Consider the following 20,231-nt stretch of genomic DNA (forward strand, 5'->3'; position numbering starts at 1 on the left):
GGAAATACTTAACATGCAAGACAGCCGGGAAGGACCTCCTCGTCCACACGTGAGTCTCGATTACTCACCGGAAAATGGAGACGGCTAAGTACCTGGACAATTAATGTTTGCTTTAATTCGCCTACCTAATGACAGTAGATTTGGAAATACTTAAAATAATGAATTTGCTATTAAGAATCGCCTATTACTGTTAACTAGGACTGCTTCATTTTCTTACTGGTGTGTTCGGGTCCCGTGCGGGGCATGGAGGGGCAGATCCCCACCTAGCTGAGGAGAGCTTCGGCCCTAGAGTTTGGCTCGTACTTGGGAGCCATTAAAGGTTGAGGGCCAGGAGCAACATGAGCAAAATGCTGTATTAGGAAGACGAACCCCTCAGCGGCTGTGCGGGCGAGCTGGGGGCCCCCCGCGGCCTCAGCAACTCCAGACGGAAGGGCACGTGGTCTGGCTGTGAACCGACTAGTTCCCTGTTGCTGTGACGCAGGCCACGAGGAGGGCGTGGCTGGCGCTTTCTGGTGGTGCTGCATAGTTTTCACAATACTTTGCCTCTGTTCCCTCCGTGTGCCTCGAGACCTCGGGGCAGAGGACGCTCACGCGATGCACCTGTCCCTGGGTCGCTGGAGTGTGAACGGCGGGGGGCCCAGCTGCTTCCTCGGCTCGCTGGCGGGGATAGGACAGAACAGGGCAGGTCCGATGTAACCACTGGCGCGTAAGCAAGCTGAACGCTGGCCGGCCCCGATGTAGCTGGTCTGAAGTGCCGGGGCGCGGGGCCGGCGTGGCAGGCTCCCACCTCTGGATGCGGTGATCGTCCGGAAGGAGAAGCTGACTAAGGCTGCTTCAGCTCCCTGGAAGGAGTTGCTTTCCTCGTCCTGGTGCGAGCGGGACTCCCATTAGCTCTCTGTGCAAGAGTGGTTCCCAGTGTCCGTCTTTTTCTTCACTCTTGCCGAGCCCAAGTTCCTGAATATGCCGCGTGCAGGTTTCCCGTCCGTACCTTGGCTTGGCAGCTGGGTCCTCTTCTCTTGGTCTGGGCGTTGGATGGCTGGCGTTGGAGCCCGGGGCCCCTGCAGGTCACAGGGCACCCAGGGGACATGGTCGTGACTCACACCTCCCCTCTCTGTGGGCGTTTTTGCTTTGATGTTGTGCCCTCCTCACCTCGGCATGGTCGCAGGCAGCACGGCGCCCTTGTCCTCCCTCAGGGCGTGCAGCCCTCTCCCTACGTGTGGTCCCGACTCTTCCTGTGTGCTTCACGTGACTAACGCCCTGGGGAAAGGACCCTATGCTTCTGTTTCCAGACCCTCCCCGCCTCCTAACCCTACGTCTGTCCCTTGGGCCCTGGACAGAGCTCAGGCATTCGACAGCCTCTGAGCCTGACCCTCCTGTGAGGGGCAAGCCTCAGCCCCAGGACAAATCAGGGTGGAGCCCTTGCTGACCACAGTGTTGGCATAACTGTCCCTTGGGCTTGGCCGTGGCACTCGTCAGGTATCAGGAGAGGGCACGAGCAGGGGAGGCAGCGGCCTTACAGCGTGTGCACTCACACTGCGCCCGTCCGGCCCCCGTCGTCGGGAGCGTCCTGGTCGGCTGCCCCCAGCCGAACAAAAGGGAACCAGTAAACTCTGTCCCGGAACCAATGTTCCCACCGAGACAGGAGACAAGTAAGAGAGCGTTTAGACTTGCAGTTGGAAAGAAACGGGGAGTGGGGGCGGGGAAGCTGGTCTGGAGTGGGGGCAGAATAAACCAGAGAGAAAGTGATCTGATTGGGAGGGGCCGCATCAGAAAGGAAAATGGCCACAGTGAGGGGCCGTGAATAATTTAGGGTTGTGAGCTGTCCTCCCACACATCTGTCTGTCTGCTGACCCCCAGAAACGGCCCCTTCTTCTAGTCCATCAGGGCCTAACTCCACATTTACTACTTACCTGCCTTCCAGAAGCACATCAACCTTTCTGAGCCTCAAGCTCATCTGCCCTGACTCCTTGTGAGAGAAAGGCCTTGAGAGCCCTGAGCTCTTAGCCAGTATCCTGGATGCTCAGGTTGTTCTTGTTCCTCCTTCTGTGGCAACGCCCAGTGTCTGGAACCTACTGTATCTGCATGTTTCTGCAGCCGCAGTCGTTCAGAAAGAAACGGGCGCAACCTCTCTGCTGATAGTAAAATCTCAAGAACGATCTGTGCGCCTACTGTGTGCTCAGTGTTGTGTGACGGGCCATGGCACTGATGCGTGTGCCTGCTGTGTGCTCAGTGATGGGCTGTGGCATATGGAGCAGGAGTAGGGAACACACCCAACACAGAGTCAAACCTGGGACTTGCGGCCGAGGCTGCGAGGAGAGATTAACATTTGTGAAATAAGAGTGAGCTGCAGAAGAAAGCGTCACTGATGTGTGCTCACCCCCATTTATCCACAAGACCCGTGTTGCGAGCATGCTTCGGATTGCTGTCGAGACAGAGGAAGATGCCATCGACATAAAGAGCGACTTTACTGGGATCTACGTGGTAGGGCCATATCAGAGGCGTTGGGGTTCAGCTGTCTGTAGTGGTTGGAAATGGAATCCAACTGCTAGAAACAGACCCAAAATAACAGCTTAAAACAGAATAGAGGTGGGTTTTTATCTTTCTCTCCCCAAGAGTGGGCATTCAGCTGCACAGGGTCTTAGCGGCAGCTCCATGGTCACCAGACGGTCAGGCTCCTTCTTTTCACTTTGCCATCTTTAGCATTTGCCTCATGGTTGCACATTAGCTGCTGGGATGCCAGCGGTCGCGTCCACATTCTATGAGGAAGGCACAGGGGTACACCTTGTGGCCACATATGCAAGTATGTTTGCCTTTGACGAACTTTCTTAGAAGTCCTACCTACTGCTGATTCATGCTTACAATTCACGGAATATCTCCATGCCAGAAGCCCGGAAAGGTGCTCTTTCCGCCAGATACATTTCTTTCTGTTGCTAAGAAAGGAAGGGGGGACAGATAGTAGAGGGTAGCTGGCGGTTTCTGCCTCGCTCTTTGCAATGACTCCTGCTGCGGAGTCAAACCCAGAGGATATGCAAGTTCTAGATATAAAATTGTACGACCGTCTGTCTCACAGCCAGCCGCATGCAGAGAGCCCCACGATCCTTGGGAACCCCCTACTAAAGAATTAGCAGCAAGCGGCTCCACAGCTCCCCGGGCCCTTGGCCTCAGACCCTCAGCTCGTGGTCTGTTTGGGCACCAGCTGAGCATGCTTGCTGCCCCTGGGAGCCCCCGTCGGTGAGCTTGGGGCTTGGGGTGCCCCCGGCTGCTGGTGCCGCGTGTAGAGAAAGCCTGCAGGCCTGAATTGGCCCTTGAAGCTGCAAAGAGAATAATTTAAATGTCTGCATATTAGAGGGGAAGAGAATAACTCATAAAATTAATTATTTGTCAGCCTAATTTGGAAAGTTATTGGAACGTATACGCACATAACTCTGGAGTCCGTCAGGACGCCATGGGAACAGTTGGAAACGCCCCGCCTCGGGAAGAATAAGGCTTCCGGCCAGCCTGCCTGGTTCTTCCTCCTCCCCTCAGCCAAGCGGCAAGCCTGACCCATCAGGGGAAATGAGATGTAATTTGTCCCGACTTTAATAAGCTCTTTGGATTTCGCTCCTCTTGAGAAGGCATCAGAACGCCAGGGAGAGCTGGTGCGGCTCGCCGACGTGAGGCTGCATGTGACACGGTGCACAGTCATTCTCAAAGAGAACTCCCAAATGTCGCAGCCTCGGCCCCAGGGAGCAGAGTCAAGGGCGCACAGGCAGCCCTTGACCCGAAAAGATCGGCCAGCGCTTGCCTCGGGGGCAGACACCCGCGTGCTGCTGGGCACACGTCTTTGGTCTCGAGTCTCTTTTCTTTATGGAAGCTCTCGAAGGAAAATAAGTCATCTGTGCCTTGAGTTCAGCACAATGTGGTATGGATCCTTGAAGAAATTTGAACCCACCTTTCCCCTGTCACATGCCCCCTTTTTCTTTTCAATCCCGTTTATTATTGAGATCTGCTAAAAACGTCTGGGGTCTACCTTGGTTCTCTCTATTCTCAGCATGGGCTAACACCTTGGACACACAGGGATTATTTAGTATAAACTTTCTCACTTCCCCTGCTCTTCATACCCCCACCCCATCCACTGTCCGCCAATCCCATTGAATAGATTTTATTAGGTGCCTCCGTGACCTTTTCTGCTCCAGGCATTTTAAAATGCGACCTATTAACTTACCAATCGGGCAGCAAAATTCTGATACAGTCACAGTCACATGAACTTTCCAAGGGGTGAGAGGAAAGGTCCCTCCTGTCCCAGTAGCTGCGACCAAAAATCCAGCAAACACGGAACCCGCTCGTCAAATTTCCAGTGTGATTACCCAAAATGAAGTGGAAGCAAACTTAAATTGACTCGGGAATTTCTTTCAAAATGCTCCAGAAATCAATGTTCTCGGTTGCAAGTGGAAGAAGCCTTAAGCATATAAGTTCTGCAAAACTAAATGCCCAGTGTAATTACCAGCATTGTTCTTACTGCCAATGTCAACTTCAGCAACCTTCCCATCATTCAGTAGGAGAGGGAAAGTACTGTTGTCACTTGAAGCAGTGAGTGTTCCAAATTCAAGGCTCACACGATGTTTGGTTCCCAGATTCAGGTTTTGTTAAAAATGTTGCAACTACCCGCGAGAGCCCCGTGAAGATACTGTGTGACCATGAAGTCCTCAGGTGACCCTGAGCGTGGAATCCTACGCGCTGCCGGAGCATGAGAGATGCTGGCTGGGTCCCAAAATACGCCAGCCTAGACCCGCGAACTTCTGTCCGTTTCTTCACTGTGTTCATAAAAATGCAGATGCTGGCTTTTCCATAAAGGGTCCAAAGACAAATGATACTATACATCATCATTTCGAACACACCCAGGTTTTAATTTTTTTCTGGTTTTATTTCTTTATCATTTTTCTTCCTTGAACAGGTATTTTTGCGCTATAATGATTTATTCTGGTTTTGGAACATTACCTTCTAATGAAAGGGAAATATTTCATACTTAAAGAGAAATGGAAAAAACATTTGGTTATCCACATTTCTAAAACATTAGTAAAAGCCTCTAAATGTTCACTTGGGCTTTGAAGGGTTTTCTAAAGTGAGGATTATAAATGAACACTCTGTTTGCAAGCTCCATTCGTATCTCCTCTTGGGAAATTCTCAATGTGGCATAAATGACATTGCACGAAAGATTTGTTTCTCAATCCTTAAGACTTTCTAGACCGCAGGCTGTGCCTACAGAATAGGATAATGTTCCAGATTCTCCCAGAGTCACCTAAAACACTAAGAACTGAACAAAATGATGTGGGATGTTCCATCAGGATTGGGCTTAATTCAGGCTTTTAGAATTTTCCGGAAAGAAAAGAAGAGGAAGCTAGCATTTTGGAGGAAGCCGCCCCCGACCAGTTTTTGTTGTCTTATCCTGCGCACCTGTGCTCCGTGCCTCACCTTGGTCATCGCCCCCCGCCCACCCTGCCCCCCCGGACAGCTGTGAGAGATAGGTGTCTGTTTTTCTTCCACAGAGGAAAACGGGAGCTCCAAGAGGTAACGCACTTTCCCCAAGTCACGTGGCTGGGAAATGCTGGGGAAAACCTAGCGCTCCTTTTTTCATTCTGCACGTATCACCCATGGACAGAAATTACTTCCAGATTTCCGGTGCAGCTTGAATACAGAAAAGAAGCAAGATCTCACGTCACTCGTGGGTGAGTGGCAGGTGGGTGTGTAGTCCACAAGAGGAAATGTCTTTCACACTGAAACCCAGGACACATGCACACACACAGACACACACGCAGATACACACATGAACAGACACACACACACACACACTCACACACACACAGCTGAAACAAAAGGCTCGTGCGACAATAGTCCCCCCTACACTGTGTGGTGTTCTTTGATATTTGCCATCCTGTTTCATTCCGTTTCACTCTCGGGTTCTCTAATAAATGCTGGCCACGGCCACTAAATTGATTTCCTGGTCTGCTAGTGCGTTGGGAGACCTGCAGTTTGAAAACCACTGAATTCGAGCAACACAGGGCATTTGGTTGAGCTGAACCCGTGTCCCTTTCAGAAGAGGCTCCTCCACTGGCCTGTAGGACGCACCAGGGTCCCCAAGGGAGAGACCACCACAGCCACCGCAGCCAACGATGAAAGACCAAACAGGGATTGAGTGGGGGCACGGCAGGCAACGGGCCTGGGCGCAGAGCTACGATCCAGGGGTTGTAGGAGGGTTCCAGCCCCTGGATCTGCGCAGATGACCTCGTGAGGGAGGAGGGCTTCCCAGGGTAAGACTTGGCCTTCAGTTGCCACAGGAAGACACAGGGAAAAATCGAACCAGTCTTAAATTGCCGTGACCAGCATATTGTTTGGTCATGTACAGACTGGTGTTCCCTACAAGCCTGGGGGCTCTTTGAGGGTGGGGTCTGTGTCTGTATCTCCAAATCCAAGCACAATGCCTGGTATGTAAATAAACAAGGCATAAGTGTATGTCCGATTAAAGACAGACGCTGATTGTCTCTATGTTAGTTTCCGGTGCTGTCTCAATTTACTCTCCGTATCCAGTGTGATGCCTTCCCTCCCCTCCTGCCTCTTCTGGTCTCAGGAGCTCGAAGGAAAGCCCAGTGCCTGCCTGCTCGACCTCACACGCTGTGCCTCCCCAGCCTAAAGCTGTTCCCGAAATAAATAAGGGGGAAAATAAGTTCAGAAAGGGACACACACAACTTCTAAAGTATTAAAATACTATTTTTTATTCAGGTCATTAAAAGAGACCTGAGCTTATTTATCCAAGATCTGTCCCCCTAATAACGCATTAGAAATGTTTAATGCAGTGAGAACATTCCAGTGTCTCAAAACGGCAAGAACCATAACAACCCAAGAACTTGTCCGCGGCCTGTAACGATCTGGAATTAACCGTCGCACCCGCCACAAAGATTGCAATAGAGACATCCGTGCAGCACCGCGTAGCCAATAATTCTTCCACATGACGAGCTTGCGGCTCCCCTCTTTGAGAGGCATGTGCATTTAATTCTGGGGAATTGCCCGGAGGAGTCAATGGCCACGAATCCCCACCAAGTTCTGGCTCTAGACGCCGCAGCCCTTAGGATTTGATGTCATCTCCTCCAAGGATAATGAAAAAGGGAGTGCGCAGTTGTGGTGAAGACGGAAGACCCGTGCGCCCTCGCACGGCGCAGAGGCGCTGCCGGGAGCTCCTGCCCCGGCCAGCGGATCCAAAGCGAGGAGACTCCTTCCCGGGCAAGGTAGGCCCCGCGTGGCCTCACGCCAGGTGCTCACCGACCGGGAAAACTGACGGCGCGCTTGAGGGCATTGAAGGATGAGCCGTTATTGCAGTAACACGCTGTGTTTCACAGTTTATCTCTAACAGATAAGGTGGTGCTACCTTAATAGATAAAAATTGTGTTGGGCAAAGCACGGTGATTTCATTCCGTGCTAAGTTCAGCTAATTTTTCAGCATTGTCACTGGGATGCTTGGCACTCTTCGCTTGGGTTTACGTCAGTCTGATGGGGCTAATAAGCAGGGTGCAGAAGTCAGTCATTTTCCTACCACAGAAGCCTGGACGCCCGTGTCCCCTGTCCCACGAGGCGCCGTGAATCTCTGAGCTGGTACTTCCCGGTGTCACCGTCTTCCTTTGACCTGACATGTTGTGCGTCTCCAAAACATCAGATAGCTCTACGGTCAGCGGAGTTTTGTTTAGAATGACCGTTAGTTTAAACCGATTCTGCCATTTGTGTAGACAGAAGCCAAGATGAATTGTAACGCTAGGCTGGGATTTACTCAAGGGTGTTGCACATCAGCTTGCGTAATTTGCATAATATTGCTTGAATACTTGAATGAAACATACCCTTTCAGCTGCAGAGAATAGTTTGGGAAAATTGCTGGCCCGGCATAATCTCAGGTTCTCTGGGCTGGAAATAACAGTACACGTTCCTGGCAGGAAAGGTGGCAAAGAGGCTCGTGAGGACAGGAGTGGGGTCTTCTGCCAACCAATTAACCGGCTCCAAATGAAATGAAAGGTGATCGTCACGGGGAGGATGGGGGGAAGGAAGGAAAGAGAAAATGGCAGAAAAGAAACTGCAGAGCAGTGGTTCTCAGTCGGGTCCCTGTGCCACTTGTTAGAAATGCAATCCTCAGGCCACGTAGACCCACTGGATCAGAAAGTCTGGGGGCGGAGCCTGCCCTCTGTGTTTCAAGAAGCCCCCAGATGATTCTGGTGACTCTGATCTGAGACTCACTTCTCTAGAGGTTGGTAGGTAGCAGAGGGCCGAAACCATGAACGCTGTGAGTCTCTCCATATTTATGTCTCTGGCATTTTCAAAGAAAGGGGGATCGTGCCCGGGGAGGGTCAGTACCATCAGCTGGAAAAAAGTGGTTCTTCCCATGAACGAGGGCACGCCCTGTGGGGAACGTAGGAACACGGTATGTCTCACAAGAAATCTCAGCTGTGGTTTAGAAACTCTGATGGTTGGGTAGGAGGCTGAAGTCTTCCTTAAGATAAAGGTCATGACTCGGAAAAGAAAGGAAGATACAGGCAGTGGTCAGTGGCAAATTAGGGTGAGTGAGCTGTGTGGACCACGACCAGCCACCGAGAATAATGCACGGGTCCTTGGAGGAGACCAGAATCTAGAAGAGCCTCTCCTCCACACTTGTGCCTTCGGCATTTTCGAAGAAGGTGAGGCTACGCTTCAGTCAAGTCAAGCAGCCTGATCATGCTTTAGTAACCTTTTTCCTGTGGCTTGATCTGTTCCCTGTCAAGGTTAATGGGATTTGTGTTCGAACAATAGACTGTGACAAGGGATGAGTTTCATGTCAGAAAGGATAGGAAGAACACATTCAACAGAAATTCTGTTGAGAAATTAAGGATAGAGAGGAGATGTGTACACGAAGCTATAAAAACACTCGCTAGAGGACAGGACTTTAGGTTCCACTTCAAAGAGGAATCGAGAGACCTGAGTCTATAATTGTCAGGAAGCAGTCACTAGGAGTCCCCTTTGGTCATTCAGAATGAACCACATCCCACCAACCTCATTTCCTTTCGGAGGAGGGTTACTGAGTTGACAGATCCAAATAGTATAGTCATTCTGTAGCTTGATTCCCACTCATTCGTTCATTTTCTAATTCACTCACTAAGCACCTTTGTGGCTAAGATGGGGAAATACAGATTGGATGACAGAATAATTAGATGGGTCCCCAGGGCTTGGCTTCACCCAAAGAGTGTAACTTGACTGATACACCACCACTTGGAGGATAACTCCAGATGCAAAATCCATCATTCTGGGCTTTTTTTGGTCAGCACTTCTACTGGCGACTTGGAGGGAACAGAGATGGCACGCTCATCAAATATGCAGGGGTCACGGCTCAGAGGGGATGATTCGTGTATTCTATCCCCAGATCAGAAGTAAAAAATAAATTGCTTTCTTAGATTGATGGTTGAAATCAAACCGAACATAAAAGAAATCAAGTTGGGACACGAAAGGTATAAGGGAAAATACTTCAGTTACGCACACACACCCCAGTCATGTGACAACAAGATGGGGAGACAGGACTCGCCGACAGTCACCATAGAAAGTCTCAGGGGATAGACGAGCGCAGACCCGAGGAGGACTGAGACCATAATCTTCGTCTGTACAGACCATCAAGGCAGATCACAGTGCCAAGGAATCCTGTCTGGCTGGATGCCACTTGGGCACTTGGAGCGCTGAGATCGGCTCCAGGTGCCTCAACGTGAGGGGTGGGGAGAAAACCAAGGCTTCTCGGAGGAGGAGACCGGTATAGAGTGGGCAGTGAGTGCTCCCTCAATCCTGCCGCATGGGAAACAGAGGAACAGGATGTCCACTTGGCCCATAGTAGTAAAGCCCGACTGGACATTCCTGTGATTTTCAAATAGTCTAACAGCTGTGTGTGAGGGGGGCACTTTACCCAGGAGGCAGATGGGCATCACTGGTCAGAAGTCGTGGAAGGAGAGGTTTCAGTTGAGCATGAGGGAGAGCCTCTCTGCCACACACGGCAGGGGTTTAGCGTGACCTGAATGGCGGGAACGTGGAGCTGGAAGCTGTGTCGACGGTGGCCGAGGGGCCACCCATCTGCGTGCTGTGGGTGAACCATGTGGCCTCGGTGGCCCTTTCCTCTCCTCCTCTGTCTGCAGAACTCTGCACCGTCAGTAGGGCCATTTATGTGGCCTTTGCCTCTATGACGCTTCACAGAGGAAGGATTCTTTGACAGAAGTCCGGCTGTCATAATGTCATCGAACAGAACCGTGATGCCGAGTCGACTGTACTTACTGGAGTACGTGTCTGTGGCTCAGTACCTCCTCAGGTGCCTACCCAGGTGTGGGGTTGGTGCGTGAATGGAATGGAGTAGGAAATCCGGAAATGGACTCGGTTGCACGTGGAAATTTAGTACCCAGTAGAAGCGGCATCTTGCAAGAGTAAAAGAGACCAGCTTTTTGATAAGTAGTATTGAGATAAGTGGATTCCTCTGTGGGAAAAGACAAAGCTGGGTCCACTCCCTACACCGAATTCAAGGGTGCATTCCAAACAGACCAGAGACGTCCATATTAAAAACGGAACCCGCAGAAGTACCAGAAAAGAAAAACCAGCGAATTCCCCTGTGACCTAGAATTGGGGGGGGGGGGGGGAGTTCTCTATTATTCACAATCTGGAAGCAATAAATGGAAAAAAATGATAAATTTGACTACATAAAATGTTTAAATAGCTAAAATATTCTGTATACCAAAAAATACAATAAGCAGAGGGGGGAAAGATACAGAGCAGACAAAATTATCTCCCAGACAAGTTATTAGCTGCACATTAAGCTCTGTCAAGAGCCTCTAAAAGAGAGAAGTAATAGACCGATATGCAAAAGAAAGAAGTCAAGAAATAAGAAAATCGAATCAACAGCAGTGCAAATGCCCTTAGCCCCGTGAGAAGATGCTCCCTTCTACCAATGAGAGGAGCACAGAGCGAAGCTACACAGAGACACCATTTCTCGCCTGTCATTTTGGTCAAAATGTGAACATTTGACAATATTCTGTGATAAGGCTTGAAAGAGGGGCACACTTCTTCACTGAGAATGCAGCGTGATACAAACACGGAGAGGTCGATCGGCACCCGACCCTGGATGCCGCGACCAGTGGGAGGAGGGTCCCCGTATCTCCTCCCAAAGCATGTATGGATTACAGGGGGAAAGGATAACTCTGCTGAGGCCCAACCTGGCAGCACGTGGTTACAGGGAACCTCCCCGGCGACGGCACAGATCACAATCGTGCAGAGAGGACTCGACGGGAGAACGGAGCACCACCGCTGTGCTCCTCCTTCCTAAGATCCATAGCTGGAGCCTAACCGAGAAGAAACATCAGACGAACGCAAACTGACGTGACAGATGAGCCTGCAATAAATATCCCAAGATGTCCAGGCCACAGGAGTCGAGGAGAAATTGAGCTCCAGGCTGAAGACTGAAGAGACAGGATTAGGAAAGGCAGCGCAGGATCTGGACCGGACCCTACCGCCGCAGGGGACCTCACGGGAGAAGCCGGAGGACCCGACGACGAGGTACGCTTCTGGTATCTGGGTTTCCGTGGCTGTAGGGCGGTGAGGTGGTGAGTGTCCTCGTCTCCCGGAGCCACAGGGCACGGATTTGGGGAGGGGGAGGGGCTTACCTTGGTAGCTCGCTATGAAACGATTTTGAAAAAAGTCTTTGTATAATGTCTGAAAGCATCAGACATTTCAAAATGAAAATTACCTGTCTCGTTTAAAACTATTGTGAATTCCTTTTCGTCTTCTACCCCAAACGGGTGGGACTTCTAGTGCCATTAACTGGCAGAGTGTCCACTCTCCGCTTTGTAGAAAGTTACTCCAGTGAGACAGATAAAAAAAAATGGAGCAGCACATACCTGAGACGGTCCACCTCAGCGCTAGAGGTTCCGGAAGGACCAGACCTACCGAAACGTCCATCAACAGCGTCCTGGGGGAACAAACCAGGCACGGAAGCCATTCTGCAGCCGTAATAGTTTGAAACTATTATATTAATAGTTTGAGTTTGAAATAGTAGTGTGATGTTTTACCTTTAAAAAAAAAAGAACTTTTTAAAAGGCCTAGAAATAGGAACCAACCCCCTCGCACTGAGCTTCCTAGGAACCACAGAAATAAATGGGCTTTCTTGGATAAATAAATGGATGCTTCCAGGTAAGTTATCCAGCATGTAGCCCATAAGGTGAGCCTGTGAGATCTTGAGAGCTCAAAAAGCAAAGAAAAAGAAAGGAAGGAAAGAAAAGAAAAGAAAAAAAAGAAAAGAAAAGAAAAAGAAAAAAAAAACGAACTATCAAATCCAGGAAGAACTTGTCAGAAAGACTCAGGCCCACCTGGCGAGACTCCCATGAGTTAAACATGGGAAAATATGAAAATCATGAAAATTAATAATAATAAAACTGCAGTGAAGTGAATGAAAGGTTTCAAATGCATTTTAGTCCATGGATTCCTAATAGTATTTCTTTAAAGCCTTTCTGGTCACCTTTGGAGAATGTAAAGGAAACTATTATGTGGTGAATTTGTATAAACCTTGCCAATCAAAAATCTCAGGATGTATAGTGAGATACTTGACCTTGATGGGTGAAAGTAACATTTTTAATATCTGGTTGTACTCCTTGGATGGCGCTCCATTTTGACTGCATGCAGACTTTTAACCTCTTCAAACACGTGGAAGTTACCGTTGACCAGAAGTATTTGTACAAGTAGGTGGTCGCACGTGTTTGAAGATAATTTATTACTCTCTCCACCCAGTTAGGAGAAACTTCTTCCTTGCCATTAACCGGAATGCAGATAATTCAGCCTCTTTAAATTGCACTTTACGGGCATAATTTCTTTAGGCTAAGAGCTCTTCCTTTTATTTCTTTGACAGACATAACGTTGAACATTTTTTTGTGATGAGGTGAACGGATTGGATTCTGAGCAAATGTTTTTCATATCAAGTATTTCAAAATAATGGGCATTTCTATGGATCTACACAGAAGTTGTTGCCAGTCTTAATATTTTTCCTTCAGAGTTCAAACGCTGACTCCTTTAGAATTATAAAATCGATCCCATATCGCTAGTGCACAGTTTTTAACTCCGTAACCGCGCGGAGTTTCTTCTTTGAACCCATACGTGTCAGGATACTTCGGCCAGATCTCGGCAGGTCTCCACTGTGTCTGTCTGCTCAGGTGCTCAAAAGTGTCAGTTAACTACGCCATTGTTGGGGCCCATAACTCATCCTTCAACAAATCTTCAAAGGGAGGCCCAGTCAGTAAAACGAATAACAGTGATCATAACTGCTTTGTTCAGTTCACACACTCTTGCAAGACCCTTCTTTCGGACAAGCCCATAGGCTTCCACCTGGAATTGAAACGGGAAACAGGGAAGTCCCCGTTTTCGAGGAATGCTGTCACAAGACAGATGGGCGGCATGTCAGATGGCCCAGAGACAAACTTAGCCCAGGTCATTAAACCAGAAAAGTTTCCGTCACAGATTGATGAGTGCTGATATTTCAAACCTCGCCTGACGTGTAGCGTTATCTTGAATCCCTCGAAAGGAAAGCTTCTGTCAAAAGGGATGCCGTTTTTTTTCTTTCACAAGGCAACGACAAAAAAAAGGTGGGACTGTAGCATGCTTGAATTTTATTAGATGTACCATTCTGACAGCATCATTCAATGCGGCATTCGGGGAGGCCTACAGGCCACCACTTACAGAGGAGAATTTCTCTGTGAATGAAACAATGGATTTCTGGAATCTCAGGCTTTTCAGATTGAATTTTGCAGTAAAATCTTTATACCCTGCTTTTGCCTTTGGTATACATCGCTTACAAATGTGTTCTTTGATACATATAAATACACATTTATTCCTAGCATCCATTTAACTGTGACCATTCCGTCCTTCCTAGCATGTCTGCTATGCGTGCGGTATACTGTGGTGCCCCCCGCCCAGATCACTTCCTGTGGGGGACACGCCTGTCACCAGTGCCGGCACCCGGCGGGCTCAGGGCTCACTGTTGTGACCCTCCTGGAACTGCCCACTGCTTCACTCAAGAGGACCCCCCTCCCATGGTCAGCCTGTGGCTAATGGCTCGATGCTCTGGGCATGGGAAAGCCTAGTCCCTTGGCCTCAGTTTGGGACAACAGCTTAGATCAGCCGAGGCCTCACTAGCTGCCATCTCGAAGAGCATCTTCTCGTGAGCTGTCCTCACTTCCTCGCCTCCTTCTAGGTGTATCCTCTGAGCCCCCATAACGCTTAATACAGGGAATGCTTCTTCACAAACAGGGACACTCAATCTAACTCGAGTATGTATTTTTACAACAAAGTAACGTTCTACCCATCTCTTTTGAAGGAGTCACTTAGGACGTTTTGCTTTAATAATGTTCCGGACGAAGTTTGTCTCTCTCTGGGTCATCCGACATATCATCCACGGCTTCTCACAGTGCCATTCAAGAACAGAACCTTTCCTATCCCCCGTGCATCATCGGTCTCAGACTCGTTGCTGACAGTTTGCGCTCAGTCTGGCAAGAAGAGTGATTCTGGGGTTGCAGGAGAATTGTTGGCTTCCGCTCTCAAGTGCGGGACGATGTAACCAGCTTCTTGAACTTGATCTGATACGGTTGCAACCAAACTCATAAATACCCTTCCTTCCCATTGTGTAGCTACAGGCAATTTCCCACTTGTGATCTTTTCTGTGTAAGATCAGTGCTTTGGGGAAAGGGGTTTCTGCAATCTGCCTGGTATTGTCACTTCATCACATTCCTTTCCCATCACGTACTAAATTTCGGCTGAAGAAGAAGATTCTCCGAGCATACAGATCTCAATTTCCGATCATTGCCATGACATTCCTCAGGTAGAAAGTTCCTTTACTTTTGGAGTAGGTGGACCTAATGACTCCCATTAACCAGAAAGTTGTCCGTTATGCTGGGGAAGTATGTCTCTGTAAATATAAAATAGTGTTAATGATATAGATGTGAACAATTGTAATAAATATTATATACTTAAATATAAAGTACATAAAATGGACTGTAGGTCTTAATGACTTCAGAAATCAACTTTTCATAAAAGTTTTGTTACATGCATTCTTAGGAATGTTTCCAAATGAACTGAGTTGAAAAATCAAAAAAAAGAAGAAGCCTGCATAGGCAGTATTGACATTCATTTCTATTTGATTAAAGAACTAAAAATCCGAAAAATTCATGACATATAAATATTAACTATGTATTCTATCCCAAATATTTCAAAAAGTCAATTACTGGGAGCAGTAAAACTCTGTAGTCTTCTTTAATGAGTTGATTTATTTATATAGCTTATTATTTTAAAACATTTTTCGATTTCTAAAATTAGTAGACTCATTTTGAAATCCATCAAGAATCCGCTCTTGCTGAATTTACATGACTAACCAGGAAGAAGGGAAGGAAAGGAGGGAGAAGGAAATTTCTTTAAGATCAACCCAGGGTGGTGCATTTGTTAGTCAGTGAACTTCACTGACAATCACTGTCGCCCACAACCCAGAGTTCACATTAGGGTTCGCTCTCGGTGCATACACTCTATGGGTTTTGATGACGGTATAGTGACCCGTGTCCGTTATAACCTCACACAGAGTGGTTTCCTTGCCCTAAAAATCCTCTGTGCTCCACTTTCTTCACATCCCTCCCTCCCCTCTGACAAGCGCCGACCTGACTGCCTCTGTGGTTTTGCCTTTTCCAGAATGTCACGTGGTTGAAATCGCACAGTATGTAGCCTCTTCAGTCCGACTTTTTTCACTTAGCGACGTGCAATGCATACATGGGTATAGTTTTCGAGTGTAATTCAACAGTTGTAAGTGTTTCGGTGGCTGCAGACCGCAGTTTGCCACTCTGAAAAATTGACAGATGGCAGTAACCTGGGCGCTGGTGTGGCCCATCCCAGGCGCCTGACGGGCCCTGCAGCGCCTCCTGCTGGCCCACTCCAAGAACCATACCTCCCCCCCCCCCCCCCCCCCCCCCCCCCCCGCCATTGCGTTATCCCACCACAGACTTTTCCGTAGCGGATAAATTCCTGTTTCTAAAACTCCTGTGGTTTTTTGTTTCACATGCCGGAGTCGTTCGGTGCCCTTGGGTGCTGGGTGCTCACGACAGAGATCCTCGTCCTTGGCTGTGAGAATCGAGACAGTGCTGAACGGCTTGAAGCTGTGTTGAATTTAAGACTGAGAACATACTGGGTTCAGTGCTGGGGGAATTATCTAGAGAAAATGTATTTTTTTTTTAAGCAAGGAAAACCACAAAAGAAAAAGAAGTGTGGAAAACCACACTTGTCACTTTACCAAACCTCTTCAAGGCCTGCAGTTAGGGACAGGAAAGAAAGACACTTCGCATGCTAATTATCTGGGGAGAAAAATGCCCCTGAGGCCTTATTGGGAGTGGTGGGAGGCCACAGCTCCCCTCAGATCTCCTGTGAAGCCTGCAGACAGGTCCCAGCCACCGCCCTCCACCCTCCACCCTCCACCCGGAAGGTCTTTCAGCCTCTATTGGAAGCTGTGTCAAGAAAGATTTTCTGGCTGTAGCTCTTTCTCTCACTTGAGAGGATTTTTTATTCCACTGTCCACGAACGTGTGAGGCATTTCCGGCGACAGTAATTAGGCCGGCAGGGAGCCTATGGATGCCCAGGAGAACTGCTGAGTTTGTGGATGGAGCCCAGGGTGGGTGAGAAGAAGGAACCTGAGGCTCCAGAATCTCCGTCCCGTGACTTTGGGGTGGAAAGGGCGTCCGGCTCCGTGAGCTTCGTGCAAGGGTGTGGCACCAGCCATCCTTACCTCCTGACTTCGCGTGACTCCAGGTGAGAGAGCCTGGGCAAGACAGAGCCGCGTCCTTGGGTCACCCCAGGGCCCCCGGGGCCCGTGGTGCTGAGACCACGGTGGACCCCAGAGACACGCTGACCTTGGGGTGACCAGCCCAAACCAGGAAAGCATGAGCCTCTCGGGGCAATGATCATGTTGTCCCCAAAGCACTGCAAAGACGCAAGATGTCCTCTGAGGACACCAGGAACTTATCGCTCACTTAATTTATGCAAAATCCCAGTTCTTTGCAAGTGTTATGTTCTAGAGAACATCACAACGTTGGACAGGAAGGCCGTACGGAGTCTCAGTCCACGAAACCTCAGCACCGAGCCTGCGTCCAGAGAGCGCGGCTTCCGGGAGAAAAGCGCACTCTGACTCGGTGGTCTTCTCCTCCCAGCCGCTCCTTTTCTTCCCTCCTCCTCACCCATCTGGGAGTCTGTCCTTTATCCCTCCGTACAGACTGTTGACATTTTATGGGACTCTCAGCAGGTGAGATTAGAATCTATCCCCTGCCAGCTGTTTTCTACGTGTCCCCTCTCTCATTTCCTCCTTTTCTATTTCTTTTGCCTGCCTGCTCTGGGATTAATTAGCTGTTTTTGTATCTACATTGTTTTTTTTTTTTTTCCCCTCACTTGTCTTGTTCTGTATCTCTTTTCAAACTTACATAGTGATTGCTCTGGAATTTAAAATCTATATCCTTAGTGAATTACAGTTTCTCCTGAAGCGCAGCTCGTGCATAACGTGAGAACTTCACCCACAGATGCTTCCGGCGCCTCCCTCCCACCTTTCGTGCCGTCGGGGCCGTTCACTTCACTCTTACCACGTTACAAGTCCCGAGAAAACGCGGCTCTTCTAGCTTTAAACAGTCAACTCTATTTGAGAGTGAGTCAAAATAAGGAAAGAAAGAGATCTACCTTCTTTTGAACCGTGTCTGGAAATCATTTCTCCGCGTAGACGTGCGGTTTGGGTGTCCACTGGACAGCACATTCCCCCAGCATCTCTCGTAGTCCGGGTCTGCTAGTAATGAATTCTCTCCATTTCCGTCTTCCGGAACACATCTTTATGATGCTTGCACAGGACAAGAACCCCGGGACGATAGGTTTTCCCATCGGTACTTTAAACATATCATACTCCATTGCCTTCTGGTTCACGAGAAGACCGTTGCAATTCTCTCCTTCGTGTATCTGTCTGTCCGTATTGAACTTGTCTGGGCATCGGCGCCAGCCAAGCCCTCCGTCCTCTGGCCGCTGGTGACTCATTAGGAAGTTTAGCTGAGTTTCCCTTACCCGGCTGTACGGTGTCCCCGATGGTGCTGCCCTGCTGTGTCACCGGTGAGCCGGCCCTCACACTCTGACCCGTCAAGAGGCGTGTCTTTTCTTAACGTTCCAGACCACCAGGTTGTCCTGTCGACCTCGGCTTTCTGTGGGCTCAAGGAAAGTTAAGATTTTGTAGTTAGTTCAGCTTTTCCTTATTGCTGGATGTGAGGTTCTTCCCAGCTTTCTGCATCCTAGGCACCGCGACCCCCCTGGGCGCTTTTAATCCACAAATGCTGAGCGGGGAACGGGACCGTGGACTCGGTGGCTGGTGGAGGGAGGGTCTGAGGTCTAGCGCAGCCAGGGTCCGGAGCAGATGGGAAGAGAGTGTGACTTGTAGAGCCCAGTTGAGGGGCTTGGGCAAATTTTATGCGTTTTTATTTCTGCCTAACGAGATGAGCCTTCCAAGAGGAGAATAATGAGAGATCACGATGATCTTTCAACAGGACCATGCTCTGTTCCCACATGTTCTGGGCCAGGAGACTGTGGTCTTTGTTTCTTTACCTTGAGCCAAAAGATCCTTTCAGTTTCTGCGTCTTGTTTCTGAAACTAGCAACCTTCCTTTGCAGAAAGTTGGATGTCACCCCCAGGGTGCTAGTCCCCTCCTTCGAGGCCGCTGGGGTTCTCATCCTCCACCGGCTCGCCAGGTCACATCACTGCCTTTTCCGCAACACTTCTGATTCCCCCATTGCCTACTGTATATGTGATCAACCACTGGGTTCGGCACAGGAGGCGATGCCCAAAGCAACCTAATCCGCTTCCTCAGCCACACTGCCCCTGTGCACCCCATGTTTCACCACTCTCACTGTTTTCTCACAGTGCACCAGAGATTTCATAAACATCAGACCTTGCACGCTCCGTTTTCCGGGCGGAGAGCGCCTTTCTCAAGGCCCGTCCTTTTGGACCTAGTCCAGATGCCTCCTGACTTGAAGGCTTCCGTGCTTTCCTAGGACGGAGTCTGCCCCGTGAGTCTCCCGCTCCAGGGAGCGATTTGCCTGTATCCGTCAAATGAGTATCTCCCCTAGAATGTGACTTCCTGGAAGGCAGGCCATTTGGCACGTATATAGCTGGTCAATAACAGAAAGACAGCAAGAGTGGAAAATCTTAAAAATGGTGGTCCCGTAACAGACCAAGAGAGATTTAGCCTCCAAATGAATGAATAATCCATATGGGAAGGGATGCCTTTTTTTTTTTCGATACGAAGGATAAATGGGCTTGAAACATAGTGGTGTCTAAAGGGGGAGGGGCTTCTAGATGAAACCTTGCCTGAGTCTCACACGCCAAGTAACCAAAAAAGAAACCAGAGAAAGCTTTCATTAGCTATTTATCTCGGGATTCCTGGGAAAGCGTCACCCGTGGAATGAGATGATCCAGTCCACTTCTCTGCCTATGCCTTAAAGAATTCTCCAGAAGAAAATGAGAAATAGCCTAGTTCTTTTTCTTTCTGATGCCACTATTAGCCTCCAAAAACATTCATCACACTTCGCTCTTCTCGATGGCGTAATTGCCTGTGAATCATGAATGGCAGTTCAGGGTGTCTTTCTCTTCTCTTCTCCCTACTGTGCTCCTGCTGTTTGCCCTGCTGTCCTCCACGACCGCCCGGGAACAGTGCCTACCGCACCCCCCCAGAATGTGCAGACGGACGCTGTGAATTCCACAACCATCCAGTTCCTGTGGAACCCTCCACCTCAGCAGTTCATCAATGGCATCAACCAGGGATACAAGGTACCCGGACCTGGCTCAGAACCCTGGGTGGCTGTCGTGCTGTGTTATGGTCTTGCGGGCTGCCCACCCCTCATCTCATCAAGAACCCATTGCACCAAGCTACGGTGTATGTCGACCTTGGTCGGGGCTGGGGGGTGGTCAGCATTTATCCAAGGTCTTGTCACTTCTACTGGTTCAGGAACTCAAATTGTTAGTTTTCAAGAGGACGTTTCAGATGCAACAGAGTAATTTCTTTTGAAAAAAGCCATTCGTTTTAAAATTACCAGTGGAAAACCTATCTCGATTGATTAGAATCAGCATTTGTACAAACCACTTCTTCCCGGCAAGGGGTCCTCTCGGAAGAACAAAGGGCA

At 49.1% G+C, this 20,231-nt stretch overlaps 1 protein-coding gene across 2 annotated transcripts in view; it reads left to right on the forward strand.

Moving 5' to 3' along the window:
* Positions 1 to 20,231, forward strand: part of SDK1 (sidekick cell adhesion molecule 1) — an 882,012-nt gene that overhangs the window by 706,879 nt on the left and 154,902 nt on the right. For both annotated transcript variants that reach the window (XM_078440087.2, XM_078440088.2), the window contains exon 18: positions 19,763 to 19,878. In XM_078440087.2, coding sequence (XP_078296213.2) covers positions 19,763 to 19,878 — 116 coding nt within the window. The remainder of the gene's footprint in view (positions 1 to 19,762; positions 19,879 to 20,231) is intronic.

Source organism: Panthera onca, chromosome E3, assembly GCF_046562875.1.
Source record: "Panthera onca isolate mPanOnc1 chromosome E3, mPanOnc1 haplotype 2, whole genome shotgun sequence".
NCBI lineage: Eukaryota > Metazoa > Chordata > Mammalia > Carnivora > Felidae > Panthera > Panthera onca.